This window comes from Cryptomeria japonica, chromosome 5 (assembly GCF_030272615.1).
Source record: "Cryptomeria japonica chromosome 5, Sugi_1.0, whole genome shotgun sequence".
NCBI lineage: Eukaryota > Viridiplantae > Streptophyta > Pinopsida > Cupressales > Cupressaceae > Cryptomeria > Cryptomeria japonica.
The window spans coordinates 739,116,062-739,132,400 of record NC_081409.1 but is presented as its reverse complement, the minus strand read 5'-3'; the positions used below and the strand labels follow the sequence as shown (position 1 = coordinate 739,132,400).

The 16,339-nt window shown below is 34.7% G+C and overlaps 2 protein-coding genes across 2 annotated transcripts; both read left to right on the top strand.

Moving 5' to 3' along the window:
- The first annotated feature begins 445 nt into the window (after positions 1 to 445).
- On the top strand, positions 446 to 13,645 carry LOC131876140 (uncharacterized). The gene is made up of 4 exons (XM_059220934.1): positions 446 to 511; positions 878 to 983; positions 13,231 to 13,508; positions 13,640 to 13,645. The coding sequence occupies exons 1-4, from the start codon at positions 446 to 448 to the stop codon at positions 13,643 to 13,645; spliced, it is 456 nt and encodes a 151-aa protein (XP_059076917.1).
- Positions 12,856 to 15,917, top strand: LOC131048771 (ankyrin repeat-containing protein ITN1-like). Its single transcript, XM_057982844.2, has 4 exons — positions 12,856 to 13,581; positions 13,913 to 14,394; positions 14,669 to 15,518; positions 15,656 to 15,917. The coding sequence occupies exons 2-3, from the start codon at positions 13,969 to 13,971 to the stop codon at positions 15,503 to 15,505; spliced, it is 1,263 nt and encodes a 420-aa protein (XP_057838827.2). The 5' UTR covers positions 12,856 to 13,581; positions 13,913 to 13,968; the 3' UTR covers positions 15,506 to 15,518; positions 15,656 to 15,917.
- The last annotated feature ends 422 nt before the right edge of the window (positions 15,918 to 16,339 follow it).

The window sequence follows — 16,339 nt, the reverse complement described above, 5'->3', positions numbered from 1 at the left end:
AGTCCATTCGGGTAGAGGAGTGCAGATGTTAGAAACGAAAGCTTTGAGTTGCATTTAACGATTGACTAAAAACAGGATTGGCCTGAAAGAGGGAATTTAATGAAGCCCTATCTCATAATTCATGTCCATGTATTCTTCCTGTGAAGGGCCCCATTTTTCCATATCTTTATAACAAGCATGTTACCGTTCCCTTCCAATACTTATAGATCGCGATTGGCTGGGTGGCTGTTTAACCGATTTTGTTGGCGGGCATTTCATTGATCATTGGTTTCGGGTATTATCGCTGGGTTCTTCCTCCCCAAGCCCAGTATTCTCTATCGGATTTCCTATGATTTTGACAACAAAATTAAAATGCATTGGAGCTCAAAGGACTAAAGATGCCACAAACAATGCACTTAAATTGTTTGCTAAAAAACCTCATAGAGATGCAATCTCATGGAATACGATGATAGCAAGAGTTGCAGAAAATTGGTTTTTGCCAGATATTAAAGTTGGAAATGCTCTAGCAGAGGTGCATGCAAATGTGGAATCATAAGCAACGCACCTGAACTGTTTGATAAGCCACCTCGAAGAGATGTTATACTCAACTGCCCAGTTCCCGCCTATAGTACAACTGAATTCAAAATCTCTCCTGCGCTGCTGTAAAGTTTGGTAGGTTTGATCATATGTGAGAGAGAGAGAGAGAGAGAGAGATCCTCTCATGGAATGTTGTCACCGCAGCCAAGGAAGCCATGTGAAATGCTCTGATAGGACATGCATGCAAAATTTTGAAGCACAGACAAGGGATGTGAACCAGTTTGATCGAATGCCTCAAAGAAATGTGGTCTTATGGAATGCTATGATTCCTGGATAATACGCAAAATGATTTTTTAAAAAGCCTTCAGGAACCTGCAAGCGAATGCCATCGGCAGATGTAAAACTGCAATCCGCAACCTTTGCTAGTAGTCTCCCTGCCTGTGCCGAAATTGGAGCTTTGGAACAGGGTATGGAATCCGTCAAATGCTGTAGTTGTAACTGACCTGGTAGACATGTATGCAAAATATGGAAGCAGAGACAGGGGCAGTAACTGTTTAACAAAATGCCTCAAAAAAATGTGATCTCATGGAATGCCATGATTGCAGGATACGCACAAAATTTATTCGTGACAAAATACCTCCAAAAATTGTAGCCTCATTGAATGTGACAGGATTGCAGAATGTGCAGAATTATAGACAAGTCGTATGAATTTTTGAACAGAATGCCTCAAAGAAACGTGTTCACATGGGTTCACAAAATCAATTTTTTTAAATGGCTTTAGGAACTTTCAAGCAAATGCAGTTCGCAAGTTTAAAGGTGGACTCTGCAACCTTTTCCAACATCCTCCTAGCCCGTGCCAAAATGGGATCCTTGGAACAGGGCATGGACATCCATTAAAGCATTAAGGATAGAGCAATTTTGTCCAATGTAGTTGGAGTGTCATGTCATGTGGTTAGAACAACCACTATCAACAAACCATAAAGTTTTCTTACTAAAGAGAAAAGCAGTTTAAACAAGCATGGATTGTTCTATGTTACGAACTTGTTTGGATCTCCAAACCTTTCTTGTATTTGGTTTATTTTGTTTGCACTGATTGGAAGTATGACCAATAGCGTTACACTTGAAACATCTGATTGTTTTAGGAAAGCCAAAATATTGATTTTGACCAAATCTTGGTGGTCTCGGCATCATGAATTTGCATGTGCTCACTTTGTGACCAAATCTGTTACAAAAGAAGCAATATCCATTGAAGGAATTAAATCTAAAATTGTTCCACTTATTTTCAAATAGAAGCTTCTTACTATCAGTTTTTATATTCTGGTCTGCAAAATTTGAGCATTCACCTATGTTCGTAGGTTGTTTTTGTTTCCCTAGCATGTTATGCAAGTGAATGGTTCTTTCATGATCTTCAGCTTGATTTTTGAGAGAGTTAACCTGTTGTTTGAGTGCTAGAATCTCTTGTTCTTTGTCAGGAAGTATTGATCTAAGATTCCCTATAACGCTTTTAGAGTCATCTAATTCACTTTGAAGAGAGATAGTCAAATTATCTAAACTTTTCTCGTGAGAGGAGATGAGTTTCTTGAGTTTTTTAATTTCTTGAAGGGCACAAAGCAGTTCACCTTCAAGACTTATCTCACAGTTCTTAGAATCTGATTGACTATTCAATTTACTAACCGTTTTATTTCTTGCAGTTTTAGATGAATCAATTTCAGCCATGAACAAGGTTTCACCTTCATCACCTAGAGAGTCATCTGATTCATCATCAAAGTCTTCTTTGTAGACTAGACTCTTTTTCTTTTTAAAATTGTTAAAGTTGAACTTCTATTTAGGACTGAAAACCTTTTTCTTATAATGTTTTTCAATTTGGTAATAATCATTATTTTGTTTTATATAAGGACATTGGGCTGCAAAGTGACTAGCTTTGCCACAAGCAAAGCATTTCATAGGGAGTTTGCTTATGTATTTCTTTTTTAGCTTTCTCACTAAGAGAGCTTCTAAAGAATCAGATAATTTTGATTCACTATCCACATCCTCTTTCTTCTATGTTTTGAAGGAAAACTCTTTTAATGATAAACTAGCATTGTCAACTTTACTTGTTCTCATTTCAAACGCAATCAAGGTTCCATGAAGGTCATCTAGGGTCTTAAATTTTTCTTTTCTTCAATAGTAGAAACTTTAGTTTCATATTTAGGCAATAGAGTTCTAATCACTTTCTTGACCACTATGAATTCATCAACCTCTTCACCTAAACCTCTCATCCCATTTACAACTTCATCAATCCTTAGAAAATATTCAACAACTTTTTCATCATCTGTCATTCTCATTTCCTCAAACTAAGTTTTGAGGATGAGTATTTTAGACTGTTTGACTTTTTCATTTCCTTGATAAATGTTTTCAAGTTTTCCCCAAATCTCTTGTACAGATTTGCAATGCATGATTTTAATAAAGACATCTTTAGTTAGAGCATTCATTTCATAGGGTAAGGGCACCAAGATGGTGAACAAAAAGGGAGGGTATAAGTGGCCGCTTTTTTTTTTTTTTCTGAAAACAGGTAAACCTGAACTTCAAAGAGCTATTTGAAGGTCATGCACTCAAAACTAGGAGTTGAGAAAACATTAAGAATTGTAGTACTCTGAATCTAGTTTCTAAACTACTAATTTTTTAAAAAATTGGATAAAATTAAGGGGGTCAAACCTTTCACATACAAAAAATTGTTCCTGATTTTTTCATTAAAATATAACATAGCTATTTTCATGCACTGCAAAACATATATATTTAAATTTATTATTTTGCAAAACCCTTTGGTAGGATGATAGGTAAGAGTGAGATCTACAAGTTGTGTATTGTTTTGTAATTTTAAGTTGAGTATTTTTTTTTAAATGATTTTTGGAAGTGATCACATCCTGAACATTTGGTACCTGTTCGTACGCTGGGCATAACTTGCATCATAATAAAAAATACAATTTTTTTAAAAAGTAGAATATGTCTGTGAGGACTGTCAAGGCACTAATAAATAAAATAAAATTTTACTATGCTAATGTTGTCCAAAAATAGAAAAAATTATATGGCCAAAAAACAAAGAAGATGTGTGAGATTATGGTGGTAATTTTAGAGATACCCACTTGATCATTTATAAACCCGATGACGATGAAGTCAAGAAATCATGTTGGAGGATGAAAAAATGTGTAAAGCGACAAAAAAGGGGGGAAAATGGGCTTGCAAGCCTTAGGGTTGTTTTCCAACTCTCTTAACAAGCCAAAACCCGGACGGGTTTTGAAAAATAAAAAGTACTATTCACAGTTTTAAATAACCCGTACGGGTTATGTAAAACTAAAAACATTTTTTTTGTTTCACAAAACCTGTACGGGTTATGAAGAACTAAGAACATTTTTTTCACAAAACCCATACAGGTTATCAAGACATAATAATGTATGCTTGTAAACTTAGCATTTACTACACATGTTTTAGACATACCTAGATAATATGTGTTTAGGTATGTATATATGCATATCTATAGTTATATATACATATATTTATATAGATAAATGTTTGTATACATGCATGTATCTCTTCTTTTCCTCTCTCTCTCATCTTCCTTCCCCCATCATTGTCTTTGTCTATTCTGAGCTCTAATTATCTTCCTTGAGTTCTATATCATCTCTCTCCCCCTCACACTTCTCTCTTTTTTGATTGCCTCACCTTTTTCTCCTTCTTGTTCTCTCTCTATCTCATGTCTCTCACCCTCTCCTCCTCCTACTCTCTCTCTCTCTCTCTCTCTCTCTCTCTCTCTCTCTCTCCTATACTCTCTCTCTCCCTCTCCCTCTCTTTATCCTATTCTCCCCATCTATGCCCTCTCTCTCCCTCCCCCCTCTCCTTATCCTACTCTCTTTCTCTCTCTCTCTCTCTCTCTCTCTCTCTCTCTCCCAATCTCCCTCTCTCCCCCCGCACTCCTTCTCTCCCTCTCTCCCTCTCCTTTTCCCAATCTCCCTCTCTTCCTATTCCCTATTCTCTCTCTCTCTCTCTCTCTCTCTCTCTCTCTCTCTCTCCCTCCTTTTCCAAATCTCCCTCTCTTCATATCCCCTATTATCTCTCGTACCCTCCCTCTCTATCTCTCCCTCTCCTTTTCCCAATCTCTCTCTTTCTCCCTCTCTCCCTCCTTTTTCCCAATCTCCCTCTCTCTCCCTCTCTCTCCCTGTCCATCCATCCCCCTCTTCTCATCCTACTCTCTCTCTCTCTCTCTCTCTCTCTCTCTCTTTCTCCCAATCTCTCTCTCTCCCTCCCTCTCTCCCTCTCCTTTTCCCAATCTCCCTCCCTCTCTCCATCCCCCTCTCCTTTTCCTAATCTCCCTCTCTATCCCTCTCCTCATCCTACTCTCTCTCTCTCTCTCTCTCTCTCTCTCTCCCTCCTTTTCCCAATCTCCCTCTCTCCCTCCCTCTCTCTCTCTCTCTCTCTCTCTCTCTCTCTCTCTCCTTTTCCCAATCTCCCTCTCCCCCCCTCTCTCTCTCTCTCTCTCTCTCTCCATCCCCACCTCTCTCTCTCTCTCTCTCCCTCTCTCTCTCTCTCTCTCTCTCTCTCTCCTTTTCCCAATCTCCCTCTCTCTCCATCCCCGCCTCTCTTCTTCTCCCTCTCCCCCTCTTCTTTTCCTAAATTCCCTCTCTCTCTCTCTCTCTCTCTCTCTCTCTCTCTCTCTCTCTCTCTCTCTCTCTCTCTCTCTCTCTCTCTCTCTCTCCTTTTCCCAATCCCCCTCTCCCTCTCTCTCCTTTTACCAATCTCCTAAGGCCAAAACTTCTATTTCTACATAACCCATACGAGTTATGAGAAATTGTGAACATTGACATAAAATGTTTCCATAACCCTACCTTAATATATTTTAGTCCCAACGGCCTTAAAACCAGCATTGCAAGTTGTTTGAAGGCCCCACTAGTTTTGCACATGATTTTCTGGGACAATAACAGTCAAGTTTTCATATTCTTTTGTCACTTTTTCTTTGGAATGATTGATTTATCTCGTATACGGATTTTTTTTGAAGTTATTTTATCATTGTTACTTTAGATTATTTTTATGTGAAGTGTAGCTCAATAAACAAGAGGGCTTACAATTCTTAGAGAGTTTAATAGACAAGTAGACTACCACATCAAATTATATGTGGGGCACCTTGTAAATGAGGGGTAGAAAACTCGGGCTATTCTGACATAAAGTATTATATCTAATTTTAGGTTTGACAAAGTATTATATCTAATTTTAGGTGTGGATACATAACAAACAAAATTAAGATAAAGCTATAAATAAATTTCATAAAAAAATGAACTACCACATTCAATTATAGTGTCATAAAATCTCACAAATAATAAACAAATTTAATGAAATATAATTTAATAGATTTATTAAAATATGACATTTTAAATTAAAAAGCAATTAAAGATTTTGAATAGACTTAAATCAATTTTAAAATGACAACCGTAAAGTATATAAATAGAGCCCAAAAGAAATACCCCTCTTCACATCTATACTAGAGGTGGTCAGCGAAGAAACATATTAAAGCTATTAAAGTAGTCTATATCAGGTCAATTTTTACTGGCAGAGATTTCCGCAATTTACATATATATTAAAGGCAAAGAAATATATTAAAATTAGTAAAAATTGAAGAATTGAATTGAAGATGCCATAAGGACTAAGCACAACATGGTGAAGATGCTACAATGCCTAAACAGAACTGCGGATGTAATCGTTAATGGCTGCAGCTATTCAGCTCCAAAACAGACCTTCCTTACAGCGTGATAGTGACGTGTTTGTCAATCACAGTCGTTTATTGCAAAATGAACGGTGTAAAACACACGACTAACCATGCGTGCTAGTCAATCCGCACTGCCGTTTTGAAATCAGAATAGACACGTCCATCGTTAATTGTCAACATAGTCTGTATCAGGTTAGTTTTTACTAGCAAAGACTTACTGTTAGTTATGGAATAAAACAAATCGAACAATGTCCTACATAATTTACTAATACTTTCTATATAAAAAAAGATAAAGATATGATTATATATTTTTAAGTGAAATTTTCCAGTTTTGCCGGCTGTCAACCTCTTTTTTTTCTTGATTATGTCTTTTCTATCAAATTCTTCATGATTGCTGAAAAAGAGCATAGAACAATGAAATTCGCGTGGGTAGCTTTTGTCTCTGAACAATGTATTTTTTTCCTTTTCCCAACTATGTGGATAAGCAATCATTCAAGTTCTGGCAACTGTGATCTATCTTCATTCCCCCATCCTCTTTTTAAAGCACAAATTATACGTCAATTTCATACATTACGGATTTGGTGTCAATTAGTCCTATTCTCTAACTAGTTTAAACTACATTAAGATTGGATTGTTTCCACAGGTAGACCTAATGTTGGATTAAGCTTATTTTCTACATGATTAAGTAATAAATATCTTGTTTTTACTATTTTTTATATATTTTTATAGTTCAAGAATATAGATGGTTGATATAAATGAAATAATTTTATTTTTTTAAAAATGATTTTTAAAATTATTATTGATTATTTAATTTTTGGAATATATAATGTTTAAGCAGAATGTTTAAAGTCTTATATTCTTATAAATAATACTTTTTCTATGTGATTGTTTATTTACATTGTATTAAATTATTATATAGCAATTTATAATAAACCTTATTTAACACAAAATGAAGTGAGCTTAGATTATTTTTCTTTTACTATAGAAAGATTAATATAAAACCAATATACATGAAATCTAATAAACCAAGAAAATATGAATTTTGTTTATTAAAGATTGTTAACATTATAAAATATTATACAGCTATTCATACATACTATAGCATAAAATGATTATTAAGAAGTGTGCTATATCACAAAGTATGATATATTTAAGATACACAACCCCAAGGTCCTTCTTAAGTTTAATGTAGTTTTCTATGTCTCAACAAGAGTAGCCCATAGAGAACCATGAGTGGCATTGAAAAAGTCTTTTAGTAATGCTTATACAAAATAAATATTTTGGAGAACTGACTTGTTTAGTGTCTAAAGAACGAACCGATTGAAATGCACATAAATTGATTGGGTTTTGATCTAAGTAAGAGGTCTAGGTTCTTCAATGTTGACAAGCCTTGATATATATATATCATTTGACTTATTTCTTCATTTATTCAAGTAACTATAATGATATGATAATTTGTGAGCATTTATTTATAGGGTGGGCATACATCACACAATGCAGCATTATAATCAATCAATCCAAGAAAATTACAATTAATATAAATAATTATTAACATATTATTTCATATGTTATTATAACTTTACCATGCTTAGGTTGCTTGTATTTATTTCTAGGATATTAATAAAAATAATTTTTTATTTGAATATATTGTATGAAAGTTGCTTGTATTTATTTCTAGGATATTAATAATAATAATTTTTTATTTGAATATATTGTATGAAAGTATGTAAGTAGTGCAAATGATATTAGAGGCTATGAATATCAAGTACATAAGAAGACTATAGGAAAGGGGAATATATGTGTTAACAAAAATATTTATACATGATTGAAATGGTTTCATGATTGATATGTGTAATTGTGAGATTTTGTTAATGGTGCTATTGGCATCTTCTTCATATATCATAGTATTATCCACCACTAAGCACACAAATAGTAAACAACCTTTATTGAATCTTGTATCAAATACCCATTACATGATTATTTTTTTTCCCTTTTCATCAATAAAATATGATGAATCTATCTTAATAGAGTGTATATAAAACTAATATTTGGATTCTTCCTTTAAGTAGATATTAACTAAACATAATAAATCATTTTAAAATTTTGATGGTGAAATAATACTAATATTTCTTGAAGACAAGTTCAAATAATACAAAAGATGAAGGGAAATATATAATTTGGAGAGAATACTCATTGATAAAATAAATCATTCTAACTAAAGATGGATAAAATGTGACATATGAAATGAGATACAAGAAGCTAGAATAGTGGCAATAATTATGGTACCTATATGCCTTTGTGTGTTTTCTTTCATGTAATGTGATTCCACGTGATGTGCTATTAGGCATGTCTTTTGGTTTTTAAGATCTCTTTCGGTGACACTTCATGCTCCATTGGAACAAGGATACAAATCAACCAACCTTGTGAACTTCTTCTATTTCTACCACCATTCCTTTATTTGTCATATATATGTTATGTGTAAATGTTCTTTTGTACTAAATAAGGTTGTGTGTTGTCATTTTGGGATGATGGAAAAAGTTCAAACTTCATTTTTTGTCTCTTCCATCTTGACCCAAAACCCCTTTGTTCCTTCTTATGCACACTCATCCTCCTTTGAACATGTAGATCCACCATATTTGGGGGATGAGGTTGATTCAAAATAATCGTATTGATATACATTATTTATCATATACAAATAATGACCCTATATCTTTGGATCCCTTATGTTCACTTACATGTTGTTGGTTTTATGTAATAACACCTTGAATTGCCTATTTTTGGGGCCATTTCATTTTTGCAAGATGCCTGTCTTTGAATGTATACTACCTTAAAGGCAATTTATCTTTCTTGGCCTGTGCAATTACTTTAAAGTGGCAGCATACATTCCTTTATGTGTTTCACTTTGTACACATCATACGATTGGTTGTACACTTTGAACACACACCATGAACCTTCTCGTGCTATCAAAATACACTTTTGCAATATTATATCATAATTACTTAGTAACAAAGAGATTTGCTTGGCCTTGTAATCTCAGTTGGAATGAAGCTCACTTAGAGAAACACAACTTGCTAGCCCTTGTGAGGCCTTCACTTTTTCATGAGTCACCTAGCATAACACAACTTGATAGCCTTGTGACACCTTCTGGACATGGTTCCTAGTAAATATATAAGGATATTACTAGTCCTAGAGGCCATGCTTTCTATATAAGTAACATCAGTCCTAGTAAGTAACAATATCACTAGTCCTAGATGTCAGACCTTATATTTTTGGATATATAGCTCCTAGTAAGAATCTACAAATCTTACTAGTCCAAGATGTCATACTTTGTGTTGTGTATGCTCCATGTATGTTACCAATAACGATCATATTTCTCACTTTGTGCTTCTCCTTTTATCTTGACATTATATATTGATAAGATCCTAAGTTGTAAAGGATGCCATCTTGTTCATCTTGGATTTGTCTTGTCTTTTCAATATGTTCACGAAGGAATTTTTTTCTTCTTCATACTTTATCAAGAGTATGAGCATAAGTCATAATTTAGCTAAAATGGGGGCTAAATATGGTGCCATAAATTGTATACCTTTACAATTTCACACACAATTTGGGCCCATTTCCATAGATGTTCCTAGTTTATGCCTAATTGTACTTAGTTTTGAGATCATTTCCATAAAATTTGCACATTCCCCTACTCATGACCTTTTTCATTGCTTGTTTTCCCAAACCTAGGGCATTGGGAATTTTATCTAGGGAGTTTGATTACAATTTTTGAAGAATGAATGTTTGCTATGCACCTAGTGATAATTTTCCCTTGGGTGTTGACCTTCCTCAAAAATTAAATTCAAAAAAGTGTAAGTAGCATACAAATACAACTCTGAGTCTCATTTCAAACTCTTATATTCTAATTGTTCTTAATGAATTCCAATTCCAATCAAGCCTAATCAAGCGGTTCGATTACAAATCTACAATTAAGAACTAAATCATTCAAGAATACAATTTTGTTACAACATCATAATCAAATACATCAAATTTATTCATGATGGAAACATGAACTCACATGTTGTAGCAATTAGTATCAAGCCTTGTGTGAAACTCCATGCCAAGGTTTTCATACTTGAGGTGATATTTACCAGTTCAATATTTTCATTATTGTTTAGTCTTTGTCCTACGTGGGACAAACACTCTTTTTATCATCATATTTGTTGTGGAGGAGTGAAAACCAACAAGGGGTTTGACTTAGTCAATACCCTATACAAAACAACCCTTCTTCCTCATTTTGTTAAGTTTGTATGTTCATATCTGATAGCAGAAGTGGTACAAGGGGCACAAAGTAGACTCTTAAAGGTTGCAACAAATTTTGAATGGACACATGCACCTATATGAGGGTGCCCAACACCCTTGTCATGCTATTTTGGGTTGGGTTTCATATAGATAGATCTTAAAAGCCTCTTGACTACATTCCTTCTCCTATTTGTCAGTTTCAAACACCTTCGTGCTAGGGCAACCAACACTCATGTTTGATAGTTTTACTCCATTTTTTAGATCTAGGTTTTTCTCTATATCTAGCCTACTATGTCTAACATTCCTTTTATAATTTATTGTTATTGCTCAAATCTATCATTTTGCTATCATTAACCCTAAATCTTATACACACACTTCACAATATCAACTCCATTGCAACAAAGGAACAAAATTCTTAGTGTTCAGTGCTCCTATCAAGATTGTAGTTGAACCTATTCATGTTCCAATAATATTTAATGTATATTTGAGATATTAGTCTGTGTCCATAGGCCAAGGATCTCATTTTCTATCATATCAAGAGGAAAAGTAGAAGAGAGAAAAGTAGAAGAGAGAAAAGTAGAAGAGAGAAAAGTAGAAGGAAAATGATGACAAGATCTAAAATGTTCATTAAGTGATAGATGAATTTTGTTTAAAATTTGGTTTTTCTAAAAGAAAAGAAAACAATCTTAACTAAAATTTTGGCAAAAGAGACATCATAGGAGCATCCCCGGTTCACAGCAATCTTTCATCAGCCAAACATATTTCCTTTTTTTTTCTACTTTCTCTTTGGAGTTTCAACATTTCTTTCTGTGTGTCCTAGATTTGGCTCACCGGAACCTGCGGAGTTGGATTTTGCTTGAAGAATTGATCATCTTCCTTATTCCCAAATTGTGGAGCATTTGGATCATTTTTTGACAAGTTATCACTACTGGTTTCCGGGACAAATTTCTGTTACTGGTTGCTTGGACCTATTTGCATTGGTGATCTATGAAATCCTTTCTGTAGCTTGCGGAGACCTGAGCGTTGATTCCAATGTTCCTTGGCATGTGGCCAACCTTTCCCCATGATCTACACTTCATCCTTTTGATTTTCCAAAGGAATTTCTCTGGTGGAGGCCGACCTTCTTGGGTTTACACGTTAGGTCTTGTTCTTTGGGTTTTGTTCCCTTTTGGGCCCAACTAGATCCCCTTGGATCATATAAATCCTTGTAATAGAGCATTAGAATGAAATCAAAGAATTTAGACAGAGCATAGAAGATAGATCTTAAGATTTGAGGTCACGATTGTGACCTGTTCTATTTTTTGAACATGTTTTAGTAGGCCTATGAGCTAGTTACTGTAACCGGGTTGTTACCGGTTCGTTGTAATCACTTTTCATGATATAATACAATCTGTTTTGCATTGCCTCCATCATGTCCTTGTGTTTCCATTGTGTTTACTCTTGCTAAGCTGTCGGGATTGATCTCTTTGAGGTCCCTCCTAGCTGGTGATTGCTTCAATATCTAATTCTAGTCATGCTAGGTCTAAAATAGACAATGTTAAGGGTAAGCAAGAATGAATTTGATAAAATAATAAACTATTACTTTCAATTATGAATGCAACATAACCTCACAAATAAAATTGAATACATACCATGAATAAATTGAATTAAAAAATAAACTAACATACCCAATTATAAATAAAATGTACTTAAATATATACCCTTTAAATAAATTTAATAGAAGAGTAAATAGCATATAAAAGATTGAATTGTGACAACCCTAAATACCTAACCGCCTAAAAAATAATCACTAAAGGCCACCAACAAAGAAATATATTGGAAAAAGCCTTTATCAGGTCAATTTTTATGGAAAATGATTTGATAGTCGACAATCAAGTGAGGAATCTCTTTTCATGAACCACAACTGTGTGTCGTAATATAATTAAGAGCTACGGCTTGGAATAGTACGTAAACTCAAGCATCATTCCCACTCAGTTTTGCAATAGTTTAGTGATCATATTGCTTATTCTCAACATGGGTCCCCCACAGAAGGAAAATGAAAAGAAAATTGTGACATAGAGCTTTTAAGTATTGTACAGTACAAGCTGTAAACTTCTGCAGCAAGTCCTTGCCTTTGGAAATGAGTTACAAAAATATAAACCATCTCTATAAATTGCAAAGATAGATAAGACTTAAGTGGTTGCTAGACCAAGATAAATCCTGAAGTTTTGCTTGATGTAAAAAATGGCCACCAAATACTAATTAAAAAAGTCTATATCAGGTCAATTTTTACTGGCAAGGATTTGACTGAGAGCCATTGGAGTGTGGAATCTGGTTTTATGAACCACATTTCTGTGCTAAACAGTCAAACTCAAATCTCAGTCCTCTTCAATTTTACAGGAATTTATCGATCAAATTCTCAGCATAGGGCCCTCACAAAAGAGAACGAAAAGAAAATTATGGCGTAGATTTTAAATTCTGTATGGTACAGAATATGCCCGAGAGTAGGTGAAATTTTCCACAAGTCAATGGCTTTAAGACCAAAGTGGGAAATGATTTACAATCCATCTTTACAAATTGCAGAGACAGAGAAGACTCAAACGTGTGCTAGACAAAGATGAATGCTGAAGTTTTTCAAGCTGCCAAAAATGGCGATAAAGAGATATTTAGGAATTTCTAAGACTCTGACCCTCGACAACTGAAGAAAGTTACTTTTGAAGGAAATACTGCCCTGCACATCGCTGCGAGAGAAGGCCATCCTGAGCTGGTTGAATGGTTTCTTCAAAATGTGAAAGGCCTCTCTGGAGTTCGCAATGCTGATCTCAATAAACCGCTCCACGAAGCTGCTAAGCGGGGAAATCAGAAGATAATTCGTACTCTTCTCCGCTACAACAATTGCGCAGCAGCTAAACGCAATCAGTTTGGAGAGTCAGCTCTGTTAATAGCTTCAGAGCACGGTCATGTGGACGCAGTGAGGGTTTTGGTGGAAGCCACGCCGGTATATATCATCCTCTGGCCAAGGGAGAACCATCAAACTTGCCTTCACGTTGCTGCTTATGGAGGTCATCTAGGTAAACCCTACCTTAAAATCTGTTCTGAGTTTCCCATTTTTTAATGTATGTTATGCAGTCCTGATACCACTCTTTCTTTTGAGTGTAGAGTACCGTAGTTTTATTAGATACTTTACATTTGATCAGATTACGTCTCTCCTTTTAATGGTTGTAACATGCTAGTAAAGCATTCTTCCACCAGTTTGAAAGTTTTCCTGTTTGCATGTCAACCATCCTTCCTAACTTCAATTTCTATGATCTTAACTTTGTTGTATAACCTTTACCTTTTTATATATTTTTTTTCCTTGTCTTTTATTTTCCATTTATTGATTCTAATATTAATGTGTTGCAGAGATAGTAGAGTTGATACTTCAGAGGCCTAGTTTCTGCAACATTTTGCAGTTCATTATGATTATTCCTGATATTTACGGTGCCATTCCATTGCATTCTGCTGTTCATGGGGGCGACGCAGATACTGTGAGTCTAATTGCAAAGAAAAATCTAAGTTGGAGATTTTGTATAAATTGGTTTGACAAGAGCTTAATGACAAAGAAGGATAAGTTTGGAAGGTGTGCAGTTCATTTAGCAGCAATAAAGGGTGATCAAGTGATGATGGATAAATTCCTGACAGAAATGCCATATTGTACCGAAGTTCGTAGTTCAGATCTTAAAACTGCTCTACACTTTGCTGTAGAACACAATCAATTTGAGATAGTGAAGAAGCTACTCCCTCAAGACAAGACAGCAGAAATGGCAGAACTACTGAAATATGACCGAGACATCTCTGGAAATACACTGCTACACTTGGCCATCATTAATGGAGGGGATCCAGAGGTTGGAAAATATAGATTTTTTTCCTTTCCAACCATTATGAATTTGAAATTGTTTTCCTTTTTCTTTTCTTTTCTACTGTACTGAATTTGAAGATTCTTCTTGCCCTTTTTCTTATCAAATATCTTAAATTCGAAATAGGAGATAAATTAATAGGGAAACGGACAACTTTCTCATAGACAACATAAACATAAATTACAAAAAATTCTTGAAATGTGTATGTTTATGTTATTTCTTATGAAAACAATTAAGGTGAATATTTCTTCTGATTGTGCAGCTTGTAGAATATCTTTTACCATTTGTAAATGTGAAAGCCATTAATAATGAAGGGTTTAGAGCAATTGACAAAGCTGCTCCTGCAACTTTTACCAAGATCACAGGGATTTTAAAAGAGGTCGGAGGATCTCGAAGTTTTATAGCAAATTCCAGACCTTTGAATTCAATGGAATTCAAACAAGAGAGCACTGTACCTGAAAAAATATTGGATGTGGACACACTGGTGGCATCACTCATTGCCACCGTTACATTTGCAGCCATTTTTACTGTGCCAGGTGGAATTGACGAGGACGATAATGGAACTGCCCCTACATCAAGCGCCGCTGCCTCTACACATACTGGAGTTGCTCGAATGGTATTGCAAACCCTTTTTAAAGTGTTTTTGTTCTCTGATAGCCTTGCCATGTTTTCCTCCCTCTCCGTTGTTATTGCCTGGTTATTTCGAGAACGGTTGCAAACAAAGCTTTTTGCAGACCATTCATTATTGCCCAAGTTATCAGTTTTGAGCTTGGGGACTTCTATAATCTCTACGGGGCTTGCATTCTTGAGTGCAACCATCCTAGTTACAATTCCCCGGAATTCTAAAAAAATGGATGATCATTATGAATATGAATTGTTGTTATGGGGTGAGATATTGACAGCTTTTTCTGCACCAGCACTTTCGCTCATTTTGCTGTCAATATTGTGGGCTATCGAGTATAATTTCAAAGCTACTGTGGAAATCCAAGCCCGACTTAAGAAACAAATCAAAGAAACCCTCATCTATATAATTCCACCTCTTGCTATTGTATTGGGAATTATTATTGGCTACGGATATAACTATTTTTCTACCAGTTGACAATATATTCTCAGTAAGTTTCTTTTCTTCTTTTAAAAATTGTGGTTTTATAATGTTTGCTAGGACTGTATAATTCTCATATCATATTCTTCAAGTTACAATTTCTGATATTATGTTTAATAATACTCTTATTGTATTAATCTGATGCAGGTGAAAGTGGCCTCCCTATCTATTGTTGAAGATCTCAAATGGTAACCGCTTGCTATGGGTCTTTGGTAGCTTCTCTGTAATTTTATTTACTGATACAACCTGTTGGAGTGTTGTTATCTTTTTGCTTTTTGCTTGTCCTTGTAACTAGTTTTGCTTATGTTGATATTGTTGCAGTACCTTCTATTATGATGGATTATAGGAGTCTCCATTTGCTATCATGGCAGTGGTTTGGAATGATTATTTTTTATTTTAATATAATATATCTAAGCTTATTTTAAACAATATTTTAGAGGATTAGTCTATAATTTAATTGTTTTTTAATATTTCATTATTCAAAATATATTAATAATAACATAGATATTTTGAATATATGATTCTAAGACTTATGATTGTAATGGGATTAATCGTCTAGTTTAAAGTCATTGTGGATAGGCTTGTTACAAATAAAATGATATAAATGAGACAGTAAAACATTTCACGATAACATTATAAAACATGGAAGGCTTGTAAGGTTTTACAGGACTATTTGTGAAAGTAGGTATCTGGTCACTATCATTCTGACTAGGTACTCTGAAATTATTCCACTTATAACAATAAGATAAGAGTCGAACATCTGCTTCACGCAACAACCCGGACAATATTTAAGATAAGAGTCGATGCTAGGGAATACCGTGTATTTGTAAA